We start from the raw sequence: 12,582 nt of genomic DNA on the forward strand, positions 1-12,582 counted from the left end.
AAATAATTAAAAAACTTTTTTTTTTTTTTAACAGCCAGGCACTCTTCTTCCGTCTGTCCCCAAGCCCTGCGGGGACCTGGGAGGTTTAGGAAGAGGGGTGGTCCCTGCCTCTCTCTGTGTATTTTCTCAACACCTGGCAGGTCCACGATAAAAGTTAGGGGGGAAAAAGAAAAATGCTTCATTATCTCCAGGCATCAGGCTTTGAGGCCTACCCATGCAAGGGGGCCTCCCAGGCCTCTGGCCTCCACTTTGCCCTTCTTTCCAAGTCTAAACAAACAGAGAAACCATCCTGACAGGTCACTTTGCTGCTTCAGAATCACCAGCTCAAAATGTTTCTTCTTTTAAGGAGAACAGGCATATTGAGAGGGCATCTTCCTTAGTCCCTCATCCCCTAAAGAGCTCCAAAAGATGAAAACTCTTCTTCCCTCCAACTCCATACACTTGCCTTCTAGTCTGCAAACTAGGCAGGCCTACTCAGCAGAGGGAAGGGAGAAGGGAGGGGAGGGAAATAGACAAAAGAAGGCACTGTGCTTAACTATAGAAAAGTGAACCCCCCCAGCTCCACTCTAAGTACCCCCAAGAGAGTCTGGCCTCTGCAAACTCAGGGAGAGATCAGCCCTAATCTTCCACATCCCCTCTACCATTTGCTGGTCCTTCTGAGGACACTGGGAAACTGGAGTTAAGATTGGTGTGTTTGTTTGGAGTAAACTTAGGCAGCTATATAGAGAAGGTGGGATGTTACCAGGCCAGAAAGAGGAGGTGGGGGAAAAGAAACCATCAGACACTGAAGTAAAACTAATTCACATCCACTGGTTTATTATTGATCACGGGGCATTTCACATCGACACTAAAATTCTTTATTGCAAGTTTTACAATAATCAAGGAAATTCAGTCCAAAAACACAATAACCACGATGAGGGGAGAGGGTATTCTACCTATAGACTGCCTTTCTGAGCTGAAAGTTCATCTTTATTTTCTTTTGGCTCCTCAAACTGAACAGCTCTGAGAGGCTCTCCAGATGCATTTAGCTTTGTCTGCTGTCTTCCCCACTCTCCTCCCAGCTCCCCCCAACAATAATACAAAAGAACTTCATAGCTTTGTTCTCCTTAAAATGACTTCCCCCTCACTAACCTCCCCTGGTGCATTTTCAATGCAAAAGGCCTAAGGAAAGAGGGGGGAAGGAGCAGGAGGAGAAGAAAGATGAGAATTGGCTTAAAATCTCTTTCCTTTTTTCTTTTCCTCATTTCCCCTGAAATGCACCCAAACCAGACCATCACACCTTGCAATATATAATTTTTGCAGCTTTTTTTCCTTAAAAAATAAATAACCCCCCCAAAATGGCCTTTAAAAAAAAAAAACCCCAGCAGGTACCATGCTAAGACAATATCACATGCTTAAAAGGGTCCTTAACAGTGGAAAAGAGAGAAGGGCAGGGGGCTTGTTTGTTTATCTGTTTTGTCTGTTTGGAATTGACAAGGGATAAGGTGGGAGGAAGAGAGAAAAGAACCAAAAAATATATATATATATTAAATTCTATAAATAAGAGTCAGTTTGTGTGTGAGGGGAGGATGGGGGCCTGGGGTGGGGGCAGGGTGTGAGTTATGTTTTATAACCTGGTAATATCCTCTGCCCGTTGCTGCTCCGGCGGCGTGGCGCTCTGGGAGTGGTCTTCAGAAGTGCCCGGGGTGGCTGCCGAGAGGGTGCTGGGCGCAGCGCCGGCCGGGGGCGCTGACCTGACTTTGGTGTTGGGGAGTCGGTGGTCCTTCTTCCATTTCATGCGACGGTTTTGGAACCAGATTTTGATCTGCCTCTCAGAGAGGCACAGCGAGTGGGCGATCTCGATCCTTCTCCTTCGGGTCAGGTAGCGATTGTAATGAAACTCTTTCTCTAATTCCAGGACTTGCTGCCGGGTGTAGGCTGTCCTCGAGCGCTTGGGTTCCCCTCCGTTATAATTGGGGTTCACTGGGGGGCAGGGGAGGGGAAAAGCAAATAGTGGGGTTCAAAGGCAGCAGGCTCCCCGCCCCCCACCCTCACCCCATCTTCAGCTCCGTGGAACAGGAGGAGGGGGTGGTGGAAATAAAGTCATCAAGCTAAACGGGTTATAAAGAAGTTGAAGGAAGCTGGAGACTTTGTAGTGTAATAAGAGGGGAATCCTCATTGTAACGACACTGAATTATTTATGCGCCCTTAGAAAGCGAGCATAGTTTTCACACATACATAACAGATCGTAGCACATGGCTCGGACTGCCCAGAGTAGCTAAGCCATAAAATTTATGGGGGATGTAATTACCCATTCTCGCTCGTAAATCCAGTTCAATTGTGCTAACCCAGAGTCGCTCCTGGAGAGAGAGGGGGAAGGAGAGAAAGGAGGACGGGGCCGGAGGGGGCCAAGGAGGGTGGGGAGCGCTGGGGAAGAGGGGAGGGAGGGGGAGAGCAAAAAGCAAAGTTGCCTACCCGTGCTAACGTGGATTTTTTTCATCCATGGATAGACTATGGGTTGCTTGCTGGCGGCGCTGGAGGGATGGTCAGGGGCTGGCTGGCTGCAGGCTGGCGGGGCTGGGGACGGGGAGGCGGAGGCGCCTGAGAGAGGCGCCGGCTCGCAGAGCGGCTGTGATTTCTCGGGGTGGTGGTGGCCCGCCTGGGCCGGCCCGTGGCCTCGCGAATTGCCCGGCCCCTGGAGACTGGTGCAGCTATACTGGCGCTCAGGGTAGCTAGGGCGCGGAGGCGGTGGTGGGTACAGCTCCTGGTGGTGATGCTGGAATCCCGATTCCCTGGTCCGGCCGTAATATTCCGGACTGTGTTCAGGGATGTAGCTATTTTGCGAATATTCTTCGCATGGAGGAAATTTCGGATCGATGTAGTTAGAGTCCATCAAATACGAGCTCATGATCATTAATTTCTGGAGTGGAAAATAATTTTTCTCGCTTTGTCGTTTTTCTGCTCCATAAAGCCCTCCTACTAGCTAGCGACCCTGTAAAGTTACTTTCACCATGTGACTCCGCCGGCCAATCACACGGAGCAACCCAGTCCCCGGATAAGGAACCGAATCGCTTTATTCAAAATGTATCCAATTTTTTTTGTGTGTGGTGGTGGTGGTGGTGCTGGGGGGTGGTGTGGTGGTGAGGTGGGGTTAGCTGGCAGGGGCTGGGGTGCCCCCAAAGCACACCCCGCCGACTGACAACCCTCCCCTGCAAAAGAAGATGGGAACCCCCCAGCTCCCTTCCAAAGCCTGGGCACTGGGGGTCTGTCGGGAGGCTGTGATTCAGCCCCCTCCCAAGGTCTCCCTTTGGGCCTCCGGTGGGCCCCTTGGGCCTCTGCTCCTGAGCTTTTCCAGAGGTCTCCATTCATGGCGATCCTGTCTCAGTCCGTGTAGGTCATCGGGCAGCGCCCCTCTTTCGCAGGAAGAGGAAGTTGAATGAGGACTGGAGTGGAGGTTGGATGGGGAGGAGCCCAGGCTGAGCCCAGGAGGCTGGTGGGCCTGGGGTGCCCCCCATCCAAGGATACCAGAGTCCAGCCCCCTTCCCCATACACACTCACCCAACCCTCTGGCCATGGGGCTGGCGAGGCAGGGTCCCAGCTGGACCGGGCAGGTAGAGGCAGCGGGATGCAAATGATTCTGACGTCATTTCTGGAGGTCTGGGGGTTGAACCCCCGCTGAAGAGAGACAGGAAGTGGTTGGCAAAAGCAGAGTTCAGAAGCCTTGCCCTCCCCAAGTACCCACTGACCCTCCCTGCCCAGACCGGAGTAGAGGATCTCTTCTGCTGGCTGCTGTTTCCTCTCTCCATTCTGCCCGGCCTGCTGCTTTCTGACAACTACCACTAAGGCTGGTTCCTAAGGAGCTGGGGCAGGGAGGAGAGCAATCTGCCAGGGGTCAGTGCCCTGGTACCCAGCCATGGCCCTGGGAGCACTACTTTTTCCATCTCCACACACAGCAGACCTAGCTAAGAGGGAGGCCTGCGTGGGTAGATCCTGCTTCCGGCCAGGGATTGTATCCATGTAACACACGTGTTTACATGTAAACACGTATCCCCAAGGGCCAGCTCTAGGCTGCCTTCCAAAAGCTGAAGGGTGAGCTCACGATTCTGGGGAGGCTGGGAAGGCCTTGGGGGTCTTCAGTCCCTTCCTGCCCCCTCCCCTCTCTCTGCCAAGCCACCCACAGGGATACCCTGATGGTGGGGTGGCAGGGCCATGGAGGAGGGAGGAGACAAGGAAGAGATGTTTTCAGGCCCCCCCCCCAGCTAGGGGTGGCCACGTCATGCCACCAATTCCAATTAAGTGATCCCATAACTCAGAGTTGGGGGAGGGGGGTGGCAGAAGGGAGAGCCCAGGGAGGGAGCCGGGTCCCCTTGTTGTACTTGATAACAATTATAGCTTAAAATCATAGCTTGCCGGGGCTCGGCTATATTTTACTTGATAACAATAAAAGTGACACATAAAGTTAACTGTTTATGTTTTATTTATTAGACTAAATCTGCCAGCGGTGGTAGGAGCGCTTGCCTCGTCGCTACAGCTTTTATAGGGCTGTAAAACGTCATAAATCAGTCTCGCGGAATCGCCCGCACTCTTTGTGTCGGCGGCAGCGCAGGGCTGGCGGCCGCTGGCTGCCTGCTCCCTCCTTTCCACGAAAAGTCGTAATGTGATTTTTTTCCCTCTGATTTTATTATTATGATCGCCGCTGTGATTAGTCAATCTACCTTTAATTCGCCGCCCTATGCTGCCTCCTCCCAGCCCAGCCTGGTTGACACTTGAATAAGTACCTTTTAAAACGGCATAACAACTATTTGAGGGTTTAATTAGAACATCTGCAATTAAGGGAATGAGGAGGGAAAATGGAAAAAAAAATGAAACCCTTGTGAGAGAGAGACTGAAGGGAGATTCTCAACCTGTCTCTCACCACCTTTGGGATGCTAGAGAGGTCCCCACTTCCAAATTTAGGGTTCACCCTGAGGGGTGAAATGGGAGCTGGGCCACAGCCGATGCCAAAAGGGACTGATTCCCCCTGCCTGGGCCCCTGGCCACCTTCCCTCCGGCAATGCTCCAGCCCCCTACCCTCACCCCTGGCTCACCAGGAGCCGGTGCTTGGGGTCCCTGGATATCTTCTCCCCAAGAGGACAGTGTCCACCCCCTGCCACCAAGTGGGTGAGAGAACCAGAATTCCCTGGAGGTTGACCATCTCTTAGAGGAGATTCTGAAATCTCCTGAGTTGGTTGAGAGCGCCTGCCCACTCCTGTCCGGGACCCACTGCATGCAAGGACTGGCTGGTTTGGTTGGAAGAGGAGCTTGAGACTGTGAGAAGGGGAAGGCTGCTGCTTGGTTGAGAGTGGTGAATGAGGATTTTATTTTTTGTAATTATTGTTGGAGGGGTTCATCATAAGTTGCTAGAAGTGGCCAAGGGAAACCAATGCTGACTGCTGACCTACATAAAAAGTCTAAACCCAGCCCCAGATTGCCCAGTAGGGTGAGTCAAAGCTCTAGAGGGCTCAAGTAGGGTGGGGGTAAGGTTGCTGGAGGAGAGAGCCTTCCTGCCCCACCCCCATTCTCCCTGCTAGGCCCACACCTGGGTAAGACTGCCCCACCCTATCCTGGCCCGGAATATTCTCGGTCTCTACCTGGCTCCCCTCCTCCCAGCCCTCACATTTACCTTCTACCAGCCCTGCCCCCGTCTCAACCTGCTTTTCTTCAATCTCTACACCCTCTTGGGCTTGTTAGGGAGTCCTTCCTAATGCATTGCCCATCCTACACCCGCGCGCCCCAGGATGCTGAGCTCCTGCAGGTGGGTCCAGGGAACAGGGAATGGGAGGAGGAAACCCACTTCAGGCCAGTATGTGTAAGTAGATCCAGAGAGTTCAGATGCCTCCAACCAAATGTCAAATCTGTTTTTGGTTATTATTGCTAACAAATATATATGCATTCATCCTATTAATATTTATTAATGTATTAAATGCCTCCTTATGCAGCCATAAATATGTGAAGTTTTTCATTCCAGGTTTGCACAGCTAATGCAACATGCTCATTCAGGAAGTGAAATCTGCAAGGTTCCCCCAAATATGCCCACACTCTACCTCATTTACCAAAAAATACTCTCTTTAGTCTCCCATATCTTCATAGCAAGGAAGTCGCCTATCACATGGGGAAAACAGCAAGCCAGACTCCACCACACACATACATGCAAACATTTTCACCTGAATATTGTTGCAAGCACAGAAATAAGATTCCTTCGGAGGGCTCCTGTACTTAGCATTGGCTTAATAGGGTTGGGGGGGTGGTTCTAAAGCGGCTCTTGCCTGCAATGAATCCCTGTATCTCCTTTTGTGCTCTGCCCTCCTGCCTCCTGCCTCACCAGCCCAAGGATCTCCAGCCCCAGCTCTGCCCTCCACTTCTCTCTGCCCCAATTTTATTTTTTATTTTTTCCGATCACCTTTTGCCAGCCTCCAAACAATTACTCTCCAAATGCCACCCTCCTCCCCCACACACACAACTGCTCCAATCTCCTTTCTAAATCTTGATCTAGTTTCTCTTTCGGAAACACGTTTCAGTACAAAGCGCTTCCCTTCTGACACCGCTGAAGAAAAATATGTGTCCATTGTGTGCGAGGCCTTATTGTGCCCGGATTACCATACTGACCGTTGGATAACCCATATTCCTCCCCTCCCCAGTAACAAGCTGCCGGCTGAGAGACCTCAGCGGCTCCACAGATTCTGTGCTGCATTAAAATCTCACCTCTCAGACTCCCTGGATTTTCCTAGGGAGAAAAATAAGTGGGAGAACCAACCCAGGATTTGGAAGGCAAAGAGGAGGAAAATGAGGGTCATTCCATCCCCAACTCTCAGAAGAGCAGGATTTGTGTTTGTGTGTCTGGTTTTTGTTGTTTTAGAGATTAAAAATTGCAATGTGTCTCTTTCCTTTTCCTCAAAGAAATTGACTTTTAGAGGGTATACAATCCAGTAATTCATTTCATTTTTATTTTTTCCTCCAAGCAACTTGAAAACCCCAAACTAAAGCAGGACTCTTATCCCATTTCCCCCGCTGTGTGTTTGTGTGTGTGTATGTATATATATGTGTTTTTGTCCCTTTCTAATGCCAGCAGGCAGGGCTAATGTATGCAAAAGAATATGCAAATGCTTAATTGATTTTTTCTTAAATCTCTTGTCAGTAAAAGTAATGAATTGGTCTAAAATGATTTTAATAACCCAGACGTGTCACCAGAAAATACTCAACCTTTTTTTTTTCTCCTGGAATCGCTTATAGTCTCAAAAAAAAAAGCAATCATGGAATGTTAATTTGCCCCCCTTTAAAATATTAAAGATGAATTTCTCTTGTTTGTTTGGAGACCATAGGCAAGGTTCTCTCATGGATTTCCCCCTCCTTGCTTTGCCTTCCTTGGAATTCAATTTTCCTCAAATCTCGTTTAAAGTGGCTTTTTAAAAAGTGGCCGCATTTTAATATTGGTTAGACAGGGTGACCTGCATTTCACCTCGGGTGTTTGACTTGTTCCAATAGGTCACTGCCATGGGGTTATTGATGGGGAAACTCCATTGAAATTTGTCTCTTCGCAAATGGCCTTTAGATCTTCCAGCGAGTTCAATAACTAGTTATAATGTGGAAGGGGAAAAATGAAGGCCCTGGGCTAACGAATTTGATGTTTCATTTTTATGCTGGAGAAATTGTTAGTTAGAGGTTGGGTTCCCCACCCCCTTCCTTACTCATCCTGGCCTCACTGAACCCCCACTCTGGTCCGTGGCTGCTGGATTGTATCCCCTTAAAAACTTGGGCTGGGGTGTCCCATTCTCCCTTTGATGCAGCTTTAACTCTTCTTATTGTTGCCGTTGTTGTTGCTGAAAATTCTGACTTAGGGCTGCAGGAAGCCTGCGCTGCTGAAGATTTCTAACCTGAACTTTTCTGTTAGAGGGGAAAGGACTTCTACTTGTAAAGGAGTCTAAGTGTGGTTTTGAAAGATCCAGGAATTAGGCTGGCTTTAGGGTAGCTTACAGAGAGCTCCCTGACCTGGTGCTCCCAGAATTAAGAAGCCAATAGGAAGCTGGGATGCCTTTTGGGGGCTGATGAGGGCATCTCAAGATGCTCTAATCTGTTCTGGGCCTTTGAGCTGCTGGAGACCCAGGGGATGGGGCACCCGGGACCAAGGAAGGCAGAGACTGGGAAAGGTGAAGGATAGAGGAAGAATTCCATGAAGCAGGCAAGGGGGGTCCTCCAGGGTCAAAAACAGAATTCATAGAGACCTGGTCGGGTAACTGCTTGCTGAACCTCGTAAGAAGGGTACCCGGCAAAAGCCCAATGCCCAAGAAGATGCATTTTAGTGAACTGGAGAGATCAGAGGAAAAATGATGGGAGGTGATAGCGATTTTATAAGTTTCTTTCTTTTTCTGGAGTTCTTAAGGAATGGGAGAGGAAAGGGCAGGAAAAGGCAGGGAAGGTCTTTATTTTATTCTCCTCAACCACAGCCAAGCTGGGGAGCCAGCCGTTGACTTCTCCAGAGAAGACTCTATGGGAAAGGGTGGTGGAGAGGTTGTCCTCTTCCGGCTACCCAGCCACACCTGATCATTATCATTATTAACCTCCATAATAAGAATATCCGTCCTTCACAATCAGAGCTCCCTGGGTACCTTATTTTCTTCTTCTAGGAACTGTTCCTTCTCCTTCCCTGCTCACAGGGGTCCAGTTAGCTCAGGCCCAAGTTTCCCCTTAATAAGGCAACCCACCTCCCTTCCAAGCCTCAGCCCATAGATGGGAGTCATTTCAAAGACAAGTCTTGATTTCTGGGTTGGAAGAATCAAGGCCGAGGACAACATGTTCGTGCCTAAAACTAGGGTGCCACCTCCCTCCATCCCCTCAAACCCGGAGGCAACCTCTTGTTATCACCTGCACTCAGACAAACTTGCCTGGACAAATCGGGGCACCACTGGGATCTGGAGAGCAGCCTTTAACCACACGCCACAACCCCATAAAAATGAGAAAGCCCGAGAGGAGCTCTTCGGGTCGCTTCAGGATTCGGCCTGGGAGAGGACACACAGCCTGCTCTTCCCAGCCAAGCGGGAATCAATAGCGATCTGTTAGAAACTTCCCCGCAGCCTCCCGGCGCTTCGGCCACAGCGCGCGAGCCCCATCCGGGGGCACTCGCCCGCCCTGGCCCGCACCTTGGCCGCCTCCTCGGAACCCGGGACCCCGAGCCTCGGGCCTCGCCCTCTCCCCCATTTTAATTACGTGATTGATTTTCGCTTTGGCCGCATCGGGACGCCTCTGCCTCAGACTGTTTAAATCTTTCGGTCCCCCCCCCCTTTTTTTTTTTTTTGCATTTCCAAGTCCTCCTGAAGGGCTATAATTTAGAGACTGGCCCTCGGACGGCTGGGTCCGGGTCGGGCTGCGGCCTCGCCCTACACTCCAACGAAATGGTCCTCCCGGGCTCCGCGGCGCGGCCGGCTAAGCGGTCGCCCCAGCACGCGGGGCTCTCACACTGTGCTCCTGCCCATTCGCCTTGCAGAATTATTTTGTGCTCCATTATTCTCTGATAGAAAAATGTTCCGTGTTGGAGTTAGCACTCCATGCCTGGGCTCGGAGCAGGGCTGCTCCGCGTTTTTATGTTTTCTCCTCACCCCAATGAGGTGTGTATGTACGGGAAGGTCTGCATTGAGACCCGAGGAAGCACGACGCCCGGCTCCAGACTCGGCGGGGAGCTCCAGCCGCTTTCCCCAAAGACCCGGCCCCGCCGGCGGCCCAGAAGCTCCGGGAGAAGCAAATTCGGCCGCAACTTTCTGCTATTCGGCGCGGGTGGGGCTGCAGGGCTGGTGGCCCCCAGCCTGCAGTTGGCCTTTGGGTCTGATTCTGCTCCCCAGCGCCAGACAGAGGCCCGGTCACCCCGGCAGCCCCAGCGGGCACCCGAGCAGCCTCCTGGAGGTGGCCGCGCGCACCAGGGTCCAGTCACACGCCGGTCATCCCCACACCAGAGGAACCGAAGGTGAGGCGAAGGAAGGGAAGGAGGGGAGGAATTTCCATTGATGAGAAGACTAGATTTGCAATGGCAAGAGGAAGGCAAAGACGGGAAATAAAGAAAAGAAGCCTCTTCTTCCACTGTGACTGACTTTCCCTTCCTCCTTTGGAAGAAAAAACAAACTCTTTTTCCTCCCTAAATCGCTGGTTTTCCCCTTAATCTCTCATCTATTTACAACTAATAAACACTTCTCTGATTATTCTCCCACATCCTGTTCATTCTTTGATCCTTTCCTACGAGGCAAGCTATGAGTTCCTATTAGCAGTATTTTATGATTCTATTTTTCCCTCAGGGAAAGGAGGGAGTTATGGGAATGTCTTTTTCCCGGGGGAAGAAGTTCACTGAAACTTGAGTTGGTCACCACCTTCTCCCTGTCCCCCCGGACCTGCAACACCCCAACCCGTGCTCCCCCAGCCCCGCTTCCCCTCCCAGCAATGTTGCCGGGTAAATAAGAGTCCGCCTGCCTGGCTATTAGGATTCTGGAGACGTTGGCATCTGTAGCAATCATTAGTCAAAGCCGCGGAAGCCAAAGGAGCCGAGGAGTTGGACAGAAAAAATCTTGGAAATGATATACAGGAGCCGCGGAGGCATCAATCCCGGCCGATAAGAGCTCGGCTGCTGGGAGTGAGGCGGCCGCTTAATTGGGCCCCGGACACCAAAAACAATTGGGGAGGGGGCATCTATGGGTCGGGCAGCCACCCTGGCACCATTTGGGCGCCTTACAAAAATAGTGGGGGACTCGAAGGCCCTTTTTTCCCAAATTTCAAAGGCCCAGTTTGGGTGGGGGAGACTGATGCCTCTGTCAGCCTCTCCACCCTGGGAGCCAAGAGGACCGAATTAGAGGACTCTCCTTGTCTGCCCCTTCTTAGTGGCTGTCTTGGGAGGTCCTGCAGGTTGGGGAGCCCGGGGCTGGAATTTCAAGTCATAGGGACAGCCTGGAGAGAGGCTGTGGTCCCTAGAGTGGGCTTTCAGAGGGCAGATAACTCACTTGGGCTTGACTTGGACAATTGAGAACAGAAACACTCTCTTTAATAAGCAAAATAGCCAAAAGGTATTTGTTCCCTATCCCTACTCACCTGATGTCTTTATTGACCACAAAGATAGACAGAGAGATGCAGTAAGTTTAAATCCTTCTAGAGGGAGATCTAGGCCCCTACACATAGATAAATGCATAATAGAACCATCTGTAAACATATTTTCAAGTATTTAATTTTGTAGCAAAACTGCAAAGACTATAAAGACATCCAAATATGTAGCTTCAATACGTAGCTATTTTATGAGTTGGGACTTTTGCATAAATCTAGATAAAATTTTCAAAATAGAGATTGAGTAACACATGCACAATTCTTTCCAACCAAAGGGAAAAACCCATCAAATATTCGTCCAGATATTTAGAGAGAGCTGTACCAATACATCCCAGCCTATACATCCAACACTATGGAGAGATTGGTAATGTACACACAGGAATTTGACAGAGGATTGTTATGTTCGCTGTGGATCTATAAATCTAAAGATCTATAAATCTGCATTTAAATGTGGAGTAGAGAGGGATGTAAAACATACATCCTGTTACACACAGAGTGATCTCTAAATACATTTTCACATATACAGCTACAGGATTGCTCAGCTTTCTATGAAGACACGTATATTTGCATCAAGTCTTAGGAATGAGGGAAATTCTCTGATGCTTGTGGGTCTGGGATGCCCCAGCCCAGACTTCTCTGGGAAATAAATGAGAGTAAAGTGGAACTTGTGTAAGTACGTGGTCAGAAGGCCCAAGAACTCATATAATCAATGGCCTCATTTCCAGCATATGGGGCACTTCTCTGGCGATAGACAGGAGCCCTGACGCTTGGGCCTGACCTGATGTAGCCTGAACTGAGAAGAAGGCAGAGGGCTCTTTACTTCTTGCCTCTTCAGTTCCCTAGCCCAAGGCTCCAGGGGAGGGACCCATGGGAAGTTGGGGTGTCTTTAGCAGGGGAAGGCTCATTAACATTACAAAATGGAGACATTTAGGTAAAATATGATTTTGTTTGGGGGTTAGAGATGTCAGAAGGCTGTGGGCTTTCACACACACCCCTGCACCCATCTTAATTACATAAAATCCAGTCACAAACTGCAGAGCATTTCTCCCAGTCACACGGTGCTAGCTGGGGTCATCTGTACACCTCAAGCACATCCCCTCCCTTCATGAGCTCTCTCTTATATACCCAAAGAAGTCCCAGCTTGTCAAGAAGGGGTTTGGGCCCCAGAAGAGTGTAGAGGCCCCAGGACTCATGGCATTTACCACCAGGCTCAGAAGCTGACTGCCTTCGATATTAGTTCCTTTTTAATTGAGGAGTTCGGGGACCAATGTCTGCATGGGCAAAAGATTTTCAAATCTGGGATTTTGAGGGGGGAAAATCACCAATGAGCTTTTTTCTTATTGGAGGCAGAGGATCTGGGGTGGGGGGGGCCTGGACCTTCTTTGATTTTGCTCCTTTGGTTTACTGGGGAAGGGGAGGTAAGGAGGGCCCCAGGTGGGCTTGGGGAAGTGCAATCCAATCTAGCTGGCCAGCTTGGGAGAGAGTGATTTACAA

At 50.2% G+C, this 12,582-nt stretch overlaps 1 protein-coding gene across 6 annotated transcripts in view; it reads right to left on the bottom strand.

Moving 5' to 3' along the window:
- Positions 1-790: 790 nt before the first annotated feature.
- The window catches only part of LOC102525023 (homeobox protein Hox-C4), a 60,169-nt gene continuing 48,377 nt past the window's right edge, over positions 791-12,582 (bottom strand). For 2 of the 6 annotated variants that reach the window (XM_072972710.1, XM_072972705.1), the window contains exons 2-4: positions 3,538-3,654; positions 2,455-2,899; positions 791-1,962 (exon numbers count right to left, since the gene is read on the bottom strand). In XM_072972710.1, coding sequence (XP_072828811.1) covers positions 1,607-1,962; positions 2,455-2,893 — 795 coding nt within the window. In that variant the 5' untranslated portion in view covers positions 2,894-2,899; positions 3,538-3,654 and the 3' untranslated portion in view covers positions 791-1,606. Of the gene's footprint in view, positions 1,963-2,454; positions 3,655-3,937; positions 4,064-12,582 lie in introns of those variants that run through there. The other 4 variants (XM_072972706.1, XM_072972707.1, XM_072972709.1 and 1 more) reach the window with 4 other exon arrangements.

The sequence above is a fragment of the Vicugna pacos genome, chromosome 12 (assembly GCF_048564905.1).
Source record: "Vicugna pacos chromosome 12, VicPac4, whole genome shotgun sequence".
In the NCBI taxonomy this organism is placed as follows: Eukaryota; Metazoa; Chordata; class Mammalia; order Artiodactyla; family Camelidae; genus Vicugna; species Vicugna pacos.